This window comes from Schistocerca serialis, chromosome 6 (assembly GCF_023864345.2).
Source record: "Schistocerca serialis cubense isolate TAMUIC-IGC-003099 chromosome 6, iqSchSeri2.2, whole genome shotgun sequence".
Taxonomy (NCBI): domain Eukaryota; kingdom Metazoa; phylum Arthropoda; class Insecta; order Orthoptera; family Acrididae; genus Schistocerca; species Schistocerca serialis.
Window position 1 is genome coordinate 335,684,679 of NC_064643.1, and position 16,246 is coordinate 335,700,924.

Sequence of the window (16,246 nt, forward strand, 5' to 3'; positions counted from 1 at the left end):
TCAAATGTTGCTTTACAAATGTAAACCCAGGAGAATTGCCTCAATTTAATACTTGCACCACTGAAAGGATGAACGAAATAAGTATTAGTGTCAGTGGTGTTGAGAAACAGCTGAAGTCGTTATGACTGAACAAAGCTCCAGGGCCCAATGGAATCCCTGTTAGATTTTGTATTGAATTTGTGGCTGAGATTGGCCCTCTTCTAACTATAATCTATCATAGATCCCTCAAGCAAAAAAACTTGTTCAGTTCTTGGAAAAAAAAAAGTACAGGTCACACCCATCTACAAGAAGGGTAGTAGAAGTGATCCACAAAACTACCATTCACTATCCTATCTTATAACATATTCTGAGCTCAAATATAATGATGTATCTTGAACAGAATGACTTCCTACAAGCCAACCAGACCTGATTCCGAAAACATCGATCATGTGAAACCCAAATTGTGCTTTTCTCAAGCCTTATTGAAATCTTTGGATCAAGGCAGTCAGATAAGTGCATTATTTCTTGATTTCCTAAAAGCATTTGACTCAGTACCACCCCTATGCTTACTGTCAAAAGTGTGATCATAAGAAGGAGTATCAAGTGAAATTCATTACTGGATTGAGAACTTTTTGGTAGGGAGGACACAACATGTTATCTTGGATGGAGAGTCATCGTCAGATATAGAAGTAACTTTGGGTATATCCCCAGAAAGTGTGTTGGAACCCTTGCTGTTCATGTTGTACATTAATGATCTTGCATTACTAACACCAGGCTTTTTGCGGATGATGCAGTTATCTGTAATGAAATACTGTCTGACAGAAGCTGCATAAATATTCAGTCAGACCTTGATAAGATTTCAAAATGGAGCAAAGACTGGAAACTTCCTTTAAATGTTCACAAATGTTAAATTTAGCATTTCACAAAACAAAACAAAAAAACATGTGGCATCCTATGACTATAACATCAATTAGTCAGTGCTGGAATCGGCCAACTCATACAAAAACTTGGGTGTAACACTTTGTGGGGATATGAAATGGAATGATCACATAGGCTCAGTTGGGGTAAAGCAGGTGGCAGACTTTGGTTTCTTGGTAGAATAGTGGGGAAGTGCATTCAGTCTACAACTAAGATTGCTTACAAATCACTGGTGTGACCAACCCTAGAATATTGCTCAAGTGTGCGGGACCCATACCAAATAGGACTAAGAGGGGATATTGAACATGTACAGAGAAGGGCAGCACGAATTGTCACATGTTTGTTTAATGTGTGAGAAAGTGTCACATAGATACTGAAGGAACTGAATTAATAGACTGTTGAAGTAAACTATCCCAAGAAAGTCTGTTAACAAAGTTTCAAAAATTGGATTAAATAGATGACAACTGCCTACGTATTGCTCACATAGAGATCATGAGGATAAGATTAGAACAATTACTGCTTGCACAGAGGCATTCAATCAATCATTTTTCCCGCACTCCATATGTGAATGAAATGAGAAGAAACCCTAATAGCTGGAACTACGGGATGTACCATCTGCCATGCACCTCATGGGGATTTGCAGAGTATAGATATACAGGGTGGTCCATCTGAGATTATCTCTAAAATTATACATCGGGTAAAAATAGTGGGTAAGACAAGTTCGTGATCTCAGATGGGGACATCAAATGATACTACATGTGACCCCCAGCCCCCACTCCCTTGGGTGGGGCAGGGGGGGTAACTTGCAAATCTGAAATAGAAACCCCCATTTGTTATTGCCAATTCGGATACTCCATAAAAAAAGTAATCACGTTTTGTCTGAAACATTTTTTAAAACCATTGACAGATGGCGCTGAAATCGAGAAACATAAAATTGGGGAAGAACTCTGATTTATTTAGAATGATCCGAGAAGGACGCATCAAATCAATACAAAATGTGCACCAATCTCGTTAGGGAACTCTTCACAATTGCATTACTCACCCCAATGTGGCCAAACTGCGAACTATGGCTCAGTATAAATTTGGTGCAATGTGATCAGACGTCACTTCACTTTCAGATTGTGAACCGTAAACATCAACTGACAAAAGTAAATTATTCTTTAGCAAAACATGGCTCACTATCCTCCTACAGAGGTTGTTGATATGATGTTAATTTTAGGTGAATGCCATAACAATTATGCTGCAGCTGGGCAATTGTATGTGGATCGTTTCCCAAACAGATGACATCCAAGCGAAAACATTATTTGAAATTGCACTCAATGAGCTCGAAATGGATACATGCACCATCCACCTCGTCATCGCGAATACAATGAAAATGACGCTCGTACCCTTACCATTCTCACCTGTGTTCAACTGGATCCCGAAATCAGTAGTCGTGCAATTTAGAGACAAACTGGAATACTGAAATCAACTGTTTTGAGGATTTTTAAGGCACATAAATATCATGCGTATCATATCACACTGACACAGGCATTAACGCCGAAAGATATGCAAATATACGATTTTTTTAGATACGTTGTGTTTACCGATGAAGCCACATTCAAAAACAACAGCGAATTAAATCGTCAAGATTGTCATTATTGGTCCCCTGACAATCCACACTGGCACAGATCCGTTGACAATCAACACAAATGGTCATTAATGGTCTGGTGTGGAATTTTAAATGGTTACTTGATAGGATCATATTTTTTTGACCGAACTGTCACTGGGGAAACTTATTTACAACTTCTCTGTGATGATTGGTTGGAGCTGATGGAAGATGTTGATTTAGAAACTAGGCAACAAATGTGGTCCAACAGGACGGAGCAGCTCCCCATTATGCAAAGATTTGCAGAACATTTTAAATTTATGGTACCCTGGTCAGTGAATAGGATGCGGCGGACCAATTCAGTGGCCTCCACGTTCACCAGACCTAACATATCTTGATTTTCTCTTGTGGGTTTATTTAAAAATTATTGCTTATGAAAGACAGCCCACAACCCGAAACGGTATGGAGCAATGCATTCGAAGAGCAAGTGCAGCCATACCACAGGATGTGCTGCTCAAAACTGTGGACAACTTTCGCAGATGATTGACTTTATGCAGTGAAGCAAATGGGGATAATTTTGAACAATTTCTTCATGGCTAATTTCATTAATCAAGCACCCCAACATGTGAGAGGCAAGGGGACTCATGCTAATGAAGCACCCCAACATGTGAGAGGCAAGGGGACTCACACTAATGAAACATTCCATGGCAACATGACTCTACTATATACATGTCATTGTTCCTGGGTAATGCTAAAAGTAGGATACAGTACATTTTGTACAAAAATAGCTTAATTTGACATAACGAAAGAACTAGTGCACATTTTTTATTGATTTGATGCGTCTTTCTCACATAATTCTAAATAAATCAGAGTTTTTCCCCAATTTTACTTTTTTCTCGATTTCAATGGTTTAAAAACATGTTTCAGACAAAACTTGCTTACTTTTTTATGGAGAATCTGAATCTGCAATAAAAAAACGAGTGTTTCCATGTAAGAGTTAAAAGTTGCCCCCCGCCCCACCCAAGGAGGTGAGGGCTGGAGGTCACATATAGTATCATTTGATGCCCCCCTTTGAGCTTACTAACTTGTCTTACCCACTATTTTTACCCAATGCATAGTTTGTGAGATAATCTCATCCGAAACTTCAGATGGACCATCCTGTAGATGTAGAAGGAGCTGTAGATGCAAGACGTGTGGGTTCGTAGAATTCCACAGATTTCTGACGTTACTCAAGTTCTCTCTCTTTTTCTGACAAGTATCACGTATAGCCAAATTTAATTTAAAATTAAACATTGCTTGTGAAATAAATAAATAAAAATAAACCCGACGCCAAAAATTATAGTATCTGAGTGATGAGTCACTACTGTGTTTCAGCTTATATGTGCGATGCTCGATTTTATCAGTATCTTATCTGTAGATTTTAATCTATTTAATTCACACTGCAGTGTTTGTAAGATTTTACTTACATTGAATTTCTGGCCCACCACAAAAATTATGAACTGTACCTACAAAATTAAATATGCAGAAATTATGAGAATTTACAAAAACTGTCACTTACCTTAACATATGCGCCTTCCGTTTCACTTATTGTTTTGTCAAGTGCATTTCTCTTTGCTATTTTGTCATCTAGTACTTGATTTATTCGTGAAAGATCAGAAGATAGCTTCTTTATTTCCTTTTCTTTTAAACATTTTTCCTCTTCTGCCTTGTCTATTTGTAACTGGAGCTCCCCTCTAGTTCTCTTCAATTCTTCTAAGCCTTTAACAAACATACAGATACTGTAATTTTTTGTATCTATAATATTAGCATTGTTTTATAATTTTAATATGCAATCTTCAATAATTTTGCAGCTTGTTTTACTGACAATAGCCTAAAATATTTGTAACCGGTTAAAAAATACCATTTTCATCTCTTAGTTACAACCATCTTCTCTAAAACCGCTTACGCATCTCTCTGCCTTTATATGAAAAATTACTGTATAAAGAAAACTGATTAAATACTGGTACATAAAACAATACACACCCATCATAAGTTTCACGAGATTCCAGTACTTAAACACAGTCTGCTTACAACAAAAGAGTGACTGATCAAGAAATCACATAATTCGGATTCATTTTAATGAAATTACTCATGTCCTATCTCTCTTTGTGACAAACATCACATATACTGATGAAGGAGGTGGAGGTGGTGGAGAACCAAAAGAAAACAGAACGTTTCATGAAAACAAATTATGGTAAGTTAGCAATGTTTCAAGAATAAGATGAATCAACATCTACATATCTACTCACCCAATATAGTGTTTTGTGACTTTCCCCTATTACCATAGATAAGAGATCATTGAAAGGGAAATGCAAGTTGGATCGCAGTAGTAGCTGAAAGCTGTATTACATAGTGCCTTTTACAAACATGTTTTTGAAGTCAAAGAGTTGCTGACTTGTGTAACATTTAGCAGGAATCTATCAGAGTGGATTGAAAGTAATGCTGCACATCAGGTATAACTTGTTAGAGTAACCCTGACCTTGGCAATACAAGTATGAGGTAATGAGAAAAAGGCAGGAAAGAAAGATCAGCAGCAGTCCTCCCAATTAAAAGTCCAATGTCCTCCCACTGCGCCACCTTGCTCAGTCCTGAGATGATGGTGAGGTAATGTTTGATAAGGCCAATTACATGAAGAACAACAATCAGCAGGTAGTTTTTTTTTTAATTGTGAAAAGATTCTGTTGAAGTAAAGGGCACAAGTAAATGTTCAGAGACATAGGGAACACTGCGGGACAATGACTGTTAATAGTCCTGAGCATACCATTAAGCACTATATTAATACAAATTAACTACGGAAGGATGAAATACCAAGGAGAAGCTGACCTGGTGGAGGATCTGTTTAAGTTCCTGATAAATGTAGGAACACCTGGAGAAATACTGAGCCGATAACTATGCTAGAAGATGGTTTGAAGAACGGCAAACCCACATTTACAGTATTTGGAGATATAGTAAAAGCTTTTGAATACTGACTGTAACAAGGGTGATCAGGAATAAAATGTAAAGAGTAAAAAGTTATCAACAACTTGTGCAGGAACCAGACAGTGTAGTTTTAAGAGTCCACTGACATGCAATGGAAACAAAAGTAAAATGAGTGATATAGAGTTGTAACCTGTCCCCCATGTTAGTCAATCCGTGCATTAAACAAATAGTAAAACAAACTGAGGAGAAATTTGGAAAGGGAATTATGGTTCAAGAAGAAAATAAAAAAAACTGTAAAGTTTGCCGATATGTAATTCTGTCAGATTATGTGGATAGTATCTTGGAAACATGTTATAAAATTAATACAAATAAATAAAACAAGAGCAGTGGAGTGTATCAGAACTCAATCAGGTGATGCTGAGGGTATTAGATTAAGCAATGAGATGTTGAGGTTAGTAAGTGATTTTTGCTATTCGGGCAGCAAAATAATTGATGATGTCAGAAGCAGAGAGAATATGTATGAAATGTAGACTGGGAAAAAAATAAAATAAAAAAAGCTTTCCTGAATAAGAGAAATACCTTGTCACTGAACACAAATTTAAGTGTTAGGAAGTCGTTTGTGAAAGTTAGTGAGCTCTTTTTTATGTAACCTTATGTGGATATGGATAATACACAGTAAAGACAAACAGAGAACAGATGATTTTTAGCCCTAGAATAACAAGGTGGGTCAAAAAATTATTCCAGTCGATATAATTTTTTATTCCATGTTGGTACCACTGGCTTCTCAGACAAGGGTCATTGTTTACCTTTCCAGTCAGTATTGTTGTTCACGTTGAGGAGGCTATAATTTTTCAGGCTATATTTTCCATGCTCCTTTAACAGGTAAAGTGTTAAATTTTGCGTTCGAGGTAAAAAATCAACCCACCTTGTTATTTATGTTAATTTTTTTTTGTTTATAAAATAGGTGGTACTTTCTTTTGCAGGCCTAGAAAATGTCTTCTCATGAACTGTTAAGAACTCCAGAGGAAATAATAAGAAAATTTGAGTGTCAAGATGTAATGCGTGTAATGCATATGTGCATTCCCTTAACGTGTTTAGGCCAAGTATTATGCATATTTATGCGATCGGGAATGCTCAGTAGGAGCTAGGTTACATGTACATTTGACAATTAAGCGTCAGAAAGGAGCATTAGAGATGAAATCATAGGAGGCAATGTTGTGCAACCTTAGTAGGGACAAGATTCGACTATTTGGGAGTAGGATCTTACAATCTGAGACAGTGTTCCAAGACAAACTTCCGTCACAATGTCTGCAAACATGACGTCAGATCTGCCTAGCAACAGTGATCTGAACGGCCATTGGCTGAAAGTTTGGAAATATATATATGTGTAGGAAATGAGAGAAGTGTCCTTATTGGCTGAGAGAGAAAAGTAGGGTGGTCTCTCTTGTCCTTCGGGAAGACAGGGCGAGTCAACCGTGAGGAGCCACGCAAAACGCACGGTCAAGTAACCGGGGTGGCTCTAAAAGAACAGTCACGAGTGCATATTTCAGATGTTAAGCAAGATATAAAGTGAAGTTATGAGTTATAAGAACGGCATGTGTCATGAGCAGTGTCTCTCATTATGTAAAGTCAGAAAACTGTGTTAATGTGTGTAAAGGGTCAAATAACAGCGTAGTCCAGAGCCGCCATATTGCAGATGCTGATTCTGTGACGTGTGTGACAAGGAAATTTCTGTATTAAAACAATTATAGCACAAACGTTGTTGACAATTAACAACTGGCATCCCTAAACACTTCACTTCAGCAGGATCACAAACTACATGGAACCTGGAAACTGAGGGCTATCACTGTGCTACGAGGGACTTACCGAAGCAGCAAGACACCAGGTTAGTGATACCGCCCAGAGAAGTACCTCCTTCTCGCTACAATGCCAATGAGGGTGTTGTAAAGAGGCTGAAAACGTATATTACAGTGAATCAGACGAAGATGTGAGTGAACCTGAAGACGGTCGTATCACAGACAACCGGGAGGATGACGAATTCGATGTACCGCTATTTGAGGTTGATTCATCAGACGAAGGAGATAGCCAAGTAAGGAAAATTTTATATGGCAGAAATGGGTATTGTTGGAACACACATCCCTTCCACAAAAATGTGTCGAGAGTGCCAGCAAAGAATATAGTGGTACATGCACTTGGTGCACTAGGCAAGGCATTAAACAAAATGTCTCCCCTTAAATTATTTGAACTGTTGTTTACTAGTGACATGGTTTCACTAATAGTTACATACACAAACCGAAAAATTGTTAATTGAAGGGAAAAATTCACATCACCGCAGCAGTGGTATACTGGAGATACCAACCAAAACGAAATAAAAGCTTTATTTGGTATTCTTTTTATGAGTGGAGCTCTAAAAAATGTGCATCTGAATTGTACTGATGTGTGCTCTGTAGTATATGGGTCCCCATTTTTCTGAGGAGTTATGACGAAAAACCGATTCGAGTTTTTGATCAATAATCTATGATTTGATGACCAACACACCAGATTGCAAAGAATAACGGCAGACAAGTTTGCTGCATTTCGTGATTTATGGTGTATGTTTGACAAACATAGTCAAGAATTGTACACTCCCTCTGCCCTCCTAACCATTGACGAGACACTCCTTAGCCTCTGAGGCCGATGCCCATTCAAAATGTATCTGCCAAGCAAGCCAGGCAAATATGGACTAAAGATAATTTGATTATGTGATGTGAAGACATATTATTTTTATCCAATAATTCCATAATTGGGGAAAGAGACTAGGGACAAATGTGTTTCAGTTCCTACATATTATGTGATGAAATTATGTGAACCTGTGTATGGAACCAACCGGAACATTACAATGGACAACTGGTTTGCTTCTTGTGAAGTAGCCGACAAACTGGCTGACAAAAAGTTGACAATGGTTGGCACCTTACGCAAGAATAAACCAGAAATACCTGAATCCCTGCTTCAAACCAAGAATAGGCCAGTTTCTTCATCTGTATTCATTTACAGGAGAGAAAAAAATGTTGGAGTCATACATTCCAAAGAAAAATAAAAACGTTATTCTTTTGTCAACGATGCATGAGATAGATGAAATAGATGAGAAGACAATGATAACAAAGGGGGAGTCAATGTATTTGATTTACTATGCCACAACAAGACCACACCACGAAAAACCAGGTGCTGGACAATGCGATACATGTATGGGCTTTTAGATGCATCAGGAATAAATGCCTATGTCTTGTATAACGATAATGGCAGCACAAATAGCTGAAGCAATTTTCTCAAGTCATTGGCATTCGGGCTGGTTGAAGCAGAAATGAAGGACAGAATCACGAGAAAAAATTTACCCAAAGGGCTTCGCATAACCATGGAACAGATTTTGACACATTTTGGGAGCGATATTCCAAGATCAGTAGCACAACCAGAAACGATCTCAACAAAAAAGTGGACGTTGCTTTCTTTTTCAGTCGAAAAGACATCCGGAAAAGTTCATTTGAATTCTGTGTCTGTTCGAAACCAGTGTGCAAGGACCATTGGAAAAATATTTGTCAAAGTTGCCATAACAGTTTAGTTTGAAAATGTTTGGTATATTCAAAATATCATCAAATTTTGAAAATAATTTATAAAGTCTGTGTTTCCTTTCACATGAGGAACTATTTTTTTTGTAGTTGTTAGCTTTATACTTTTTACCAATTTACATGTTACTTCCTTCAATGATTCTTATGCCTTTTGATTTATTATATTGTGTTTTGCAATGCCATAACACAAAGGGTAACTGAATGCAATAGATAAGTCCAGTGTCATATTTCTGTATATGACAACCATGATACAATAAAATGCAATGATATTATAATAATGATTTGCTTTGTCATATTATAAAACATAACTATACTTTGTAATAAATGTTTCATATTGTGTGATTATTACTTTATGCTACTCCAGAACCTCTTTTGTGAAACAAATAATTCAGAAAAAGTGGGGTAAATTTTACCCCACCTTGTTATTTATGTCTTTGGATTAGCACCTTGTTACTCCAGGGTTAACAACGGTGTTACAGAAGAATGTTGAAGATTAGATGGGTAGACTGAGTAACTAAAGAACCTGGAAGAATGTATGGCGGGATCAGTGGCACCAGCAGAGACGGCTGGGCCAGCTGCAGGGTATTCATGGAGGAGGTGGCAGTGGGTGCGGATGAGGGCAGCCAGGGACAGTGTCATGAGAGATGGTGGCAATAGTCAGTGATAACTGGGAGGAGACCACATGGATGGCCTCAGAGGTGGTTGCAACAATGGCAACTGGTGGGCTGGCTGCAACAGGGCCAGTGAGCGAGAAAGCGTTGACATCGATAGAGCTGGTGAGGACAGGAGAGTCGGGCATACCAGGGCTTGTTGTGATAGGAGGGCTGGTGATGAGGGTCGGCTGCAGCAGAGCTGACAAGGAGAGGAATGACATCCAAAGACCTCACATGCAAGTGCTGGGGCAGTACCAGAGGGCTGCATGGCAAGCAGGCCTGTTGCAGACAAGCTAGCAAAGTGTGGGCCGGCAGTGTTGGGACCTGAAGAGGCGCAGGGTCTGGTGATGAGAGCACCAGGGAATGAGGCACTGGGTCAGCAGGCATCGGTATAGGAGGCACCAGAGCAGATGGCACTGAAGCTGGCAGAACATGTGGCACAGGAGCCAGAATGGCCTTGGTTCAGAAGATGGCGGGGCATGTGGCACAGGAACTGGTGGAACTGCGAAAGCTACAGGAGTGATAATTCCAGCCTGGAAGAAGCCATGGCAAATGAGCAAGAGAGACAAGGGACGAAAACACAAAGGAGGGCCCAAGATTGACAACAAACGAGAAGAGGATGGGCGCAGTGAAACAGTGCAAGCAAAAACGCCAGAAGAAAGAATAGGGTATACCAGCACAAGACAGAAATAAGGCAAAACAGGAAAGAAGAAGGCATATGGTCATGGAACATAAGAGGGAAAAATAAGGGGTGTGGGGTACATGTACAAAATCAAATATGCCAATTAAACAGACAACAGCAGCTTGTAGAAATCAGAATGAGGGCCAGAACCACGAAAATACTGTGTCAAGGGTACACAAATGCTGACAAGGAAAAAATGACACAATTTCTGTTTTTATGTATATAAATTGAAGTGGTGAGTGAAAATTTGTACCAAGGCTGGGTATCAAACCTGGGTCTCATGCTTACTAGGAAGGGGCATTAGAGACTACGCCACCTCTGCAAACCATTTATACAACTGCACAAATCACCCTGGCATACCTCCCTCCTTGATTGAAATACATAAAATCATATCCGTGTGAGACCAATAAAGTCTCTGAAATTGTGTCATTTCATTTTTATGAGTACCTGCACCTGCTGCATCCCCCATTAACGTTTGGTGCTGAGATGCTATTCGAAAACAAGGAGAGCCTCAGCAATTCTGTTTGTGTGTAAGGGGGAATTTAAAGTAGCTTGGGGTGGCAGTGAGAATTTGAATCAAGGAAGGAGGCATGCCAGGGTAATCCGTGCAGTTGTATGAACCGCTGTGCCAAGGCGGCTTAGTTGCTAACGCACCTGTCAAGTAAGCAGGAGACCCAGGTTCGATTCCCAGCCTTGGTACAAATTTTCACTTGACGTTTCAGTCTACACAGAGTGATTCACGAAGATATGCAAATATTTTAATATGTTATTCTACGAGTAAAACTAAAGAAAAAAGTTCATATAAACATTGATCTGCAGATGTTTATTTACGGAGTTATGGCCAATAAAAGATTTTGCTTGAAATTTGGCAACTTCGCTAATATGAAGCCATCACAAAACTGTATGAGGTTAAAGTAAAGCACAATTTCCATTTATTTTGTTGTTATTGCTCTGGTTAATCTAATAAAACATGTCCCAGAACATCCAGAGAGGCAAAGAAGTAATTTTGTAAAAATTTTAATTTATTAACAACTACTTGGTCCACTTTGTTTTTTAAATTCCAGAGAATTGCACAGAGCTTTCAACAGAGGTTGTAGAGAAACAGCTGAAACATGTCACTAACAGTTGCCAACAATGACATTAACGTTTCCACATTATTAATGGAAAGTAAACAAATTTACGGGACCAATGGCATTTGTAGTCTGGTCCCTTCAACCCCCACACACCAACCAACCGAACAAATTTACTTGTATAATAATCTTTGCTTCTCTGGATGTTCTGGAAAACTACTATAGATACACGTTTGGGACATGTTTTCTTAGATTCACCAGACCAACAAATGGAAATAGTGCTTTACTGTAACCTCGTACAGTTTTGCGATGGCTTCATATTAGTGAATTTGCTAAATTTCAGGCAAAATCTTTTATTAGCCATAACTCCGTAACTAAACATTTGCGGACATATGTTTATATGGACTTTTTTCTTTAGTTTTACTTGTAGAATAACGTATTAAAATATTTGCATATGTTCGTGAATCACCCTGTATATATAACATCAAAGCTAAGGAGAAACTACCTAGTGGAGCACAAAGCACTGGGGGAGAAGGCCCAGAAACAAGCCAGTCGCCTTTGAGACGAGAGTGGTACAGAAAAAAGAAACTCCACATCCTCACTGCCAACTGAAGTATCCTCCTCCAAGTGGTGTGCCAAAGGTGTGATTGATGTTCCCGCATTGAAACAACAATTATATGTTTATTCATCACACCACCAGGAGAACAGTGTGCTAAACACATGCCCTCCATAGCCACATCCAGTGACATTTATTGGCAGAGGATGACATGGTAGTCTTGAGCCTCAAGAACCCTGTTTAGACAGAAAGTTTGTTTATTTACCAAGAACTAAACACAGTATAGCTTTAGAGAACAAAGGTTCAAACATAAATACAACTTAAGAGTTCTTCTGTAATGGTGTGCAGCAGTTGACACTATGGCAAAGCCTACAATTGCCGGTAGTGGCAATACACTGAGGATGCGGTGCCTTCCAGAGTGTGACATGCTGACAATGGCTGTGGTCCTGGGGAAGGTGCAATATGACACTGTTGGAGAGTAGCAGCAGCAGCAGGCATCATAGTCCAGCCTAGGTTTGAGTGCAGCAGGCAGTCAATCAGGAGCGAAAAGCCAAAATGGCTGTTGAGGGGCTGCGCTGCGATGTAAGTACCCGTCCATGGAGGAATACCAGCACAGTGCCATGTGGACACATAATGGTACGAATGCAAATAGGTATCTGCAATTGATGTGCTGTTTACTGCGATCTGCATGCCACATATCAGTGTGGCTTGCGCCGCAAGACATCGAGGCGGCTTGGCAGTAAACAGCACACAGACTCTTCTATCGACAAACAACTTACAGGGTCTACGCGTGACCTGTGAAGCATATTTACAAGTGCGGTGGCCGAATATGCAGGGGCCCAGCCCTGCATATACTAGAGATAGGTTATCAAAGAATTTTATAGCTGTGCATTTCACTCGTATAAACATAAATTCACTAGTCGGTAGTATATAAAATTTCTCTCTTTACTGTTGTGTTTGTGAATATCTTAATTACTGTGCAACTCTAACAGGTTGTTGACAAAATATTTCACCAGTCAACAGACATATTGTGTGAATGTAGGTGACATCCCCAACTGCTTATACAGAATTTGTCAAGATGTACAGGCGGGCACCAAACACACAATTGTAATTATCTTCTATAGCGCAATGAACACTGTTCATTTAAATGAACAATTGCCCTATCAAGCATCAATGATTGAAAACATCCAGGGTACGTTAACTCACTCACTTCTTTGTCCTCACAGTTATGAGTTATTTTTGTGACAGTTGTAGCTGAACCTCAATGTTTTAAGTCTTTTATATGCTTTTTATGGTTTCAGTTTTTGTCGTCATGCGTGGTAAATAACTGAGAATTTTCTTCCAATGTCTTTATTATTTCTAGTTTGTACATATCATCAATTGGAAGTACCAAACTGGATGAGTCATATCTGTTTTCAGAGTTTAATGCTAGCTCATTTGTGCAAAACCAGTTCATAGCTTCTACAAAAACATAATTTACTGTTTTCTCAGTTAATGTGTATTTGATTTGCTTGATAACAGTCCTTACAAATTCACATTCAGAAAGGATTAATTCTGCATGCTGATCAAAATAAAACGACAGTTCATTACCACAGGCCAAAAACAGTAATGGGCCAATGTTCCAACATTGTGGAACCCTCACTGTAATTACTCTCCATGCAGATTGTGTGGTGTCTTCCTGTGAATCACTTCAATACCCTATTCTATCTGCTTGAATCATGTTTCTTAAATAACAACTAGTCCAGGAATGTACTGAACCACATATTCCACTTTCTCAAAAATCTCTACCAAAATTTTAAGATTAGCACGATCAAATTCCTGCAATAAGTTGCAGAAGATCCCAACTGGTAATTTTTTATTTTACAGTCAGAAATATACAAATAGTGGATGAGAAAATCCAGAGAGGAGTATACAATTTGTCACGAGTTTGTGTTGCTCAACAATTTGTAGAGTCGGACACAACAATGTAGTTTTCCCTCATAGAATGTAAAGGCACATGTTCAAAACAAGTAAAAAGCATATCTAATCTCATGTGCATTTTGTGCGACAGTTGTAACAGCAAAATTAGAGAAATCTGGCAGTCTACAGTGGTATACCAATATTCATCCTCCACACCAACTGTCTTCTTGCTTTCATTTCTTAAACAATGGTTGATTACCATATCAGTTCAAAACATCTCTGGTTCTTCCTTGTCCAACCACTCACATCTCATTCTATGCTAAACAGCTTCCTTTTGATTGTGGGTTTCTTCCCTCCCTCCCCCCCAAATGCCACCGTTTCTAAACACCTGCTTTTATGGTACTAAGTGTCTACGGTTGCCTGTAACACCACTATAAATAAGATTGGTTTTTCTGCGTACTGTGTGGTGTCGCCATATCTCTCATGCTGAAATGTTCTGGGTAAATTGATAATCTAGTACCTCCAGTTTTAAGTTGTTAAAACAGCTTCCCCAATTCTCAAATTTTGCTGCCTTAACCAAATACTGATATCCTGGTTGCATCGGGGCTCTCTGTGCTGCTCCTCTGGATAGGTCCATCACTTTCACCTTCTCAGCTTTGATTTTAAGACCGACTGTGCTTGTATTTTGGGCTACACCCCCAAAATACAGTCTCAGTGTCCGAGGCTGTAAGTCATCAGAAGGTGCTAACAAATATGTTCTCCCATTTAGATTGGTACCTTTCTCATTGCTGTTCACTTCAAGGATGACTTTCTCAAGGACTATGTTAAACAGCATGGATGAGATAGGATTATCTTGTCGTCTTGTCACAAAATTACTGCAGAATGATGAGTGAAATACAGGGTGTACATAAAGTCTGGGAACACTTTCAATTATTTATTGCACAAGAACTAAACATTTTACAGATGTCATACATATTGCATTTTGAAGAGAAACCCTGATTTTTTTTTTTTTACAAAATTCAGTATGCGAACCACCATGAGTGACCCGGCAGATGTCAATACGGTAACTGAATTCTTGCCATACCCGTTTCAGCATGGCATCGTCGATTGTGGCAGTCGCTTCCCATATTCCCTCCCGCCGGAGCTCTGCTACATCACATGGTAGAGGCAGCAGTACATACAACAGATCTTTAATGTGTCGCCACAGAAAAAAGTCACACAGAGTGTGATCTGATCGGGAAGGCTATTTCATGAAACAGCTGTCCCCCTCTGTAGCATGGCCGATCTATTGATGCGGCAGGTCCATGTTCAGGTACCCACGAACTTCACGATGAAAATGGGGTGGAGCCCCATCCTGCTGAAAGATGAATGGAGAGTCTGATTGCATTTGACGCATCAGCCATTACTGCAACACGTCCAAGTAGGAATATCCAGTGACAGTGCTCTCGGCGAAGAAGAATGGCCCGTAGTTTTCAATATGACAGGGCACAAAAAACATTATCCTTTGGGGAATCATGCTCAAATTCAATGCATTCATGTGGATGCTTTGTACCCCAGATTCGACAGCTGTAGCACACTTGTTTTTGTCGAACTCCAACACACAGAAAGCTCGCTCCGCACCATGATATCTGTGCAATGTTTGGTTCTTGTGCAATAAATAATTGAAAGTGTTCCCGGACTTCATGTACACCCTGTATATTGACACAAGCAGCAAATGGTAACGTTAGTAGTTTAGTAAAATACTGCATGATAAAGTTACAAAAGCACAAATCTTTATTAAGATTGTGAAAATATTTTTAATTTAAAGGAATTAATCATTTTACCCAATGCAAAGCACATGTCACAAGTAAGAACTGTTGGCCTAACTGGGATACAAAACTGGAATCCTGATCCTTTTGTTGGAATATGCTACCAATTAAATCATTCAAGCACACCTGATGTGGCCCTCCAGTTTTCCCTGGTATAACTGAGGACAAAATAATTCACAAGTGTTAGACTGGATCTATGTGTCCAACAGTCACAGTAAATGACCACACCACCAATATCAAGTCTGCTGAGGAGCTGACCAACATGTGGTGGGATAGGTGTGGGGAAGGAGGGGGGGGGGGGGGTGAGGGGGAAGGTGTCATCTATATATCTCTCCCATTCAGTCCTACTACTCATTGCACCATCCTTGATTCATGTCACAGGCCCCTTATGCTCTAGCTGCCCACCCTCGATGTCACTTTGTCACAGATGCAGTGTCTTGCTCCTCTCCTTAATCAATATGCAGGTTCTCATTCCATACTAAGGTTGTAGTCACAGTCACACTAGATCAGCTGGTCCCCTACTCGTACCTTGA

The 16,246-nt window shown here is 39.4% G+C and overlaps 1 protein-coding gene across 2 annotated transcripts in view; it reads right to left on the minus strand.

The window, feature by feature from the left end:
• The window catches only part of LOC126484475 (Sjoegren syndrome nuclear autoantigen 1 homolog), a 46,773-nt gene that overhangs the window by 20,664 nt on the left and 9,863 nt on the right, over positions 1 to 16,246 (minus strand). For both annotated transcript variants that reach the window (XM_050108002.1, XM_050108001.1), the window contains exon 2: positions 4,044 to 4,243. In XM_050108002.1, the coding sequence (XP_049963959.1) occupies positions 4,044 to 4,243 (200 nt within the window). The remainder of the gene's footprint in view (positions 1 to 4,043; positions 4,244 to 16,246) is intronic.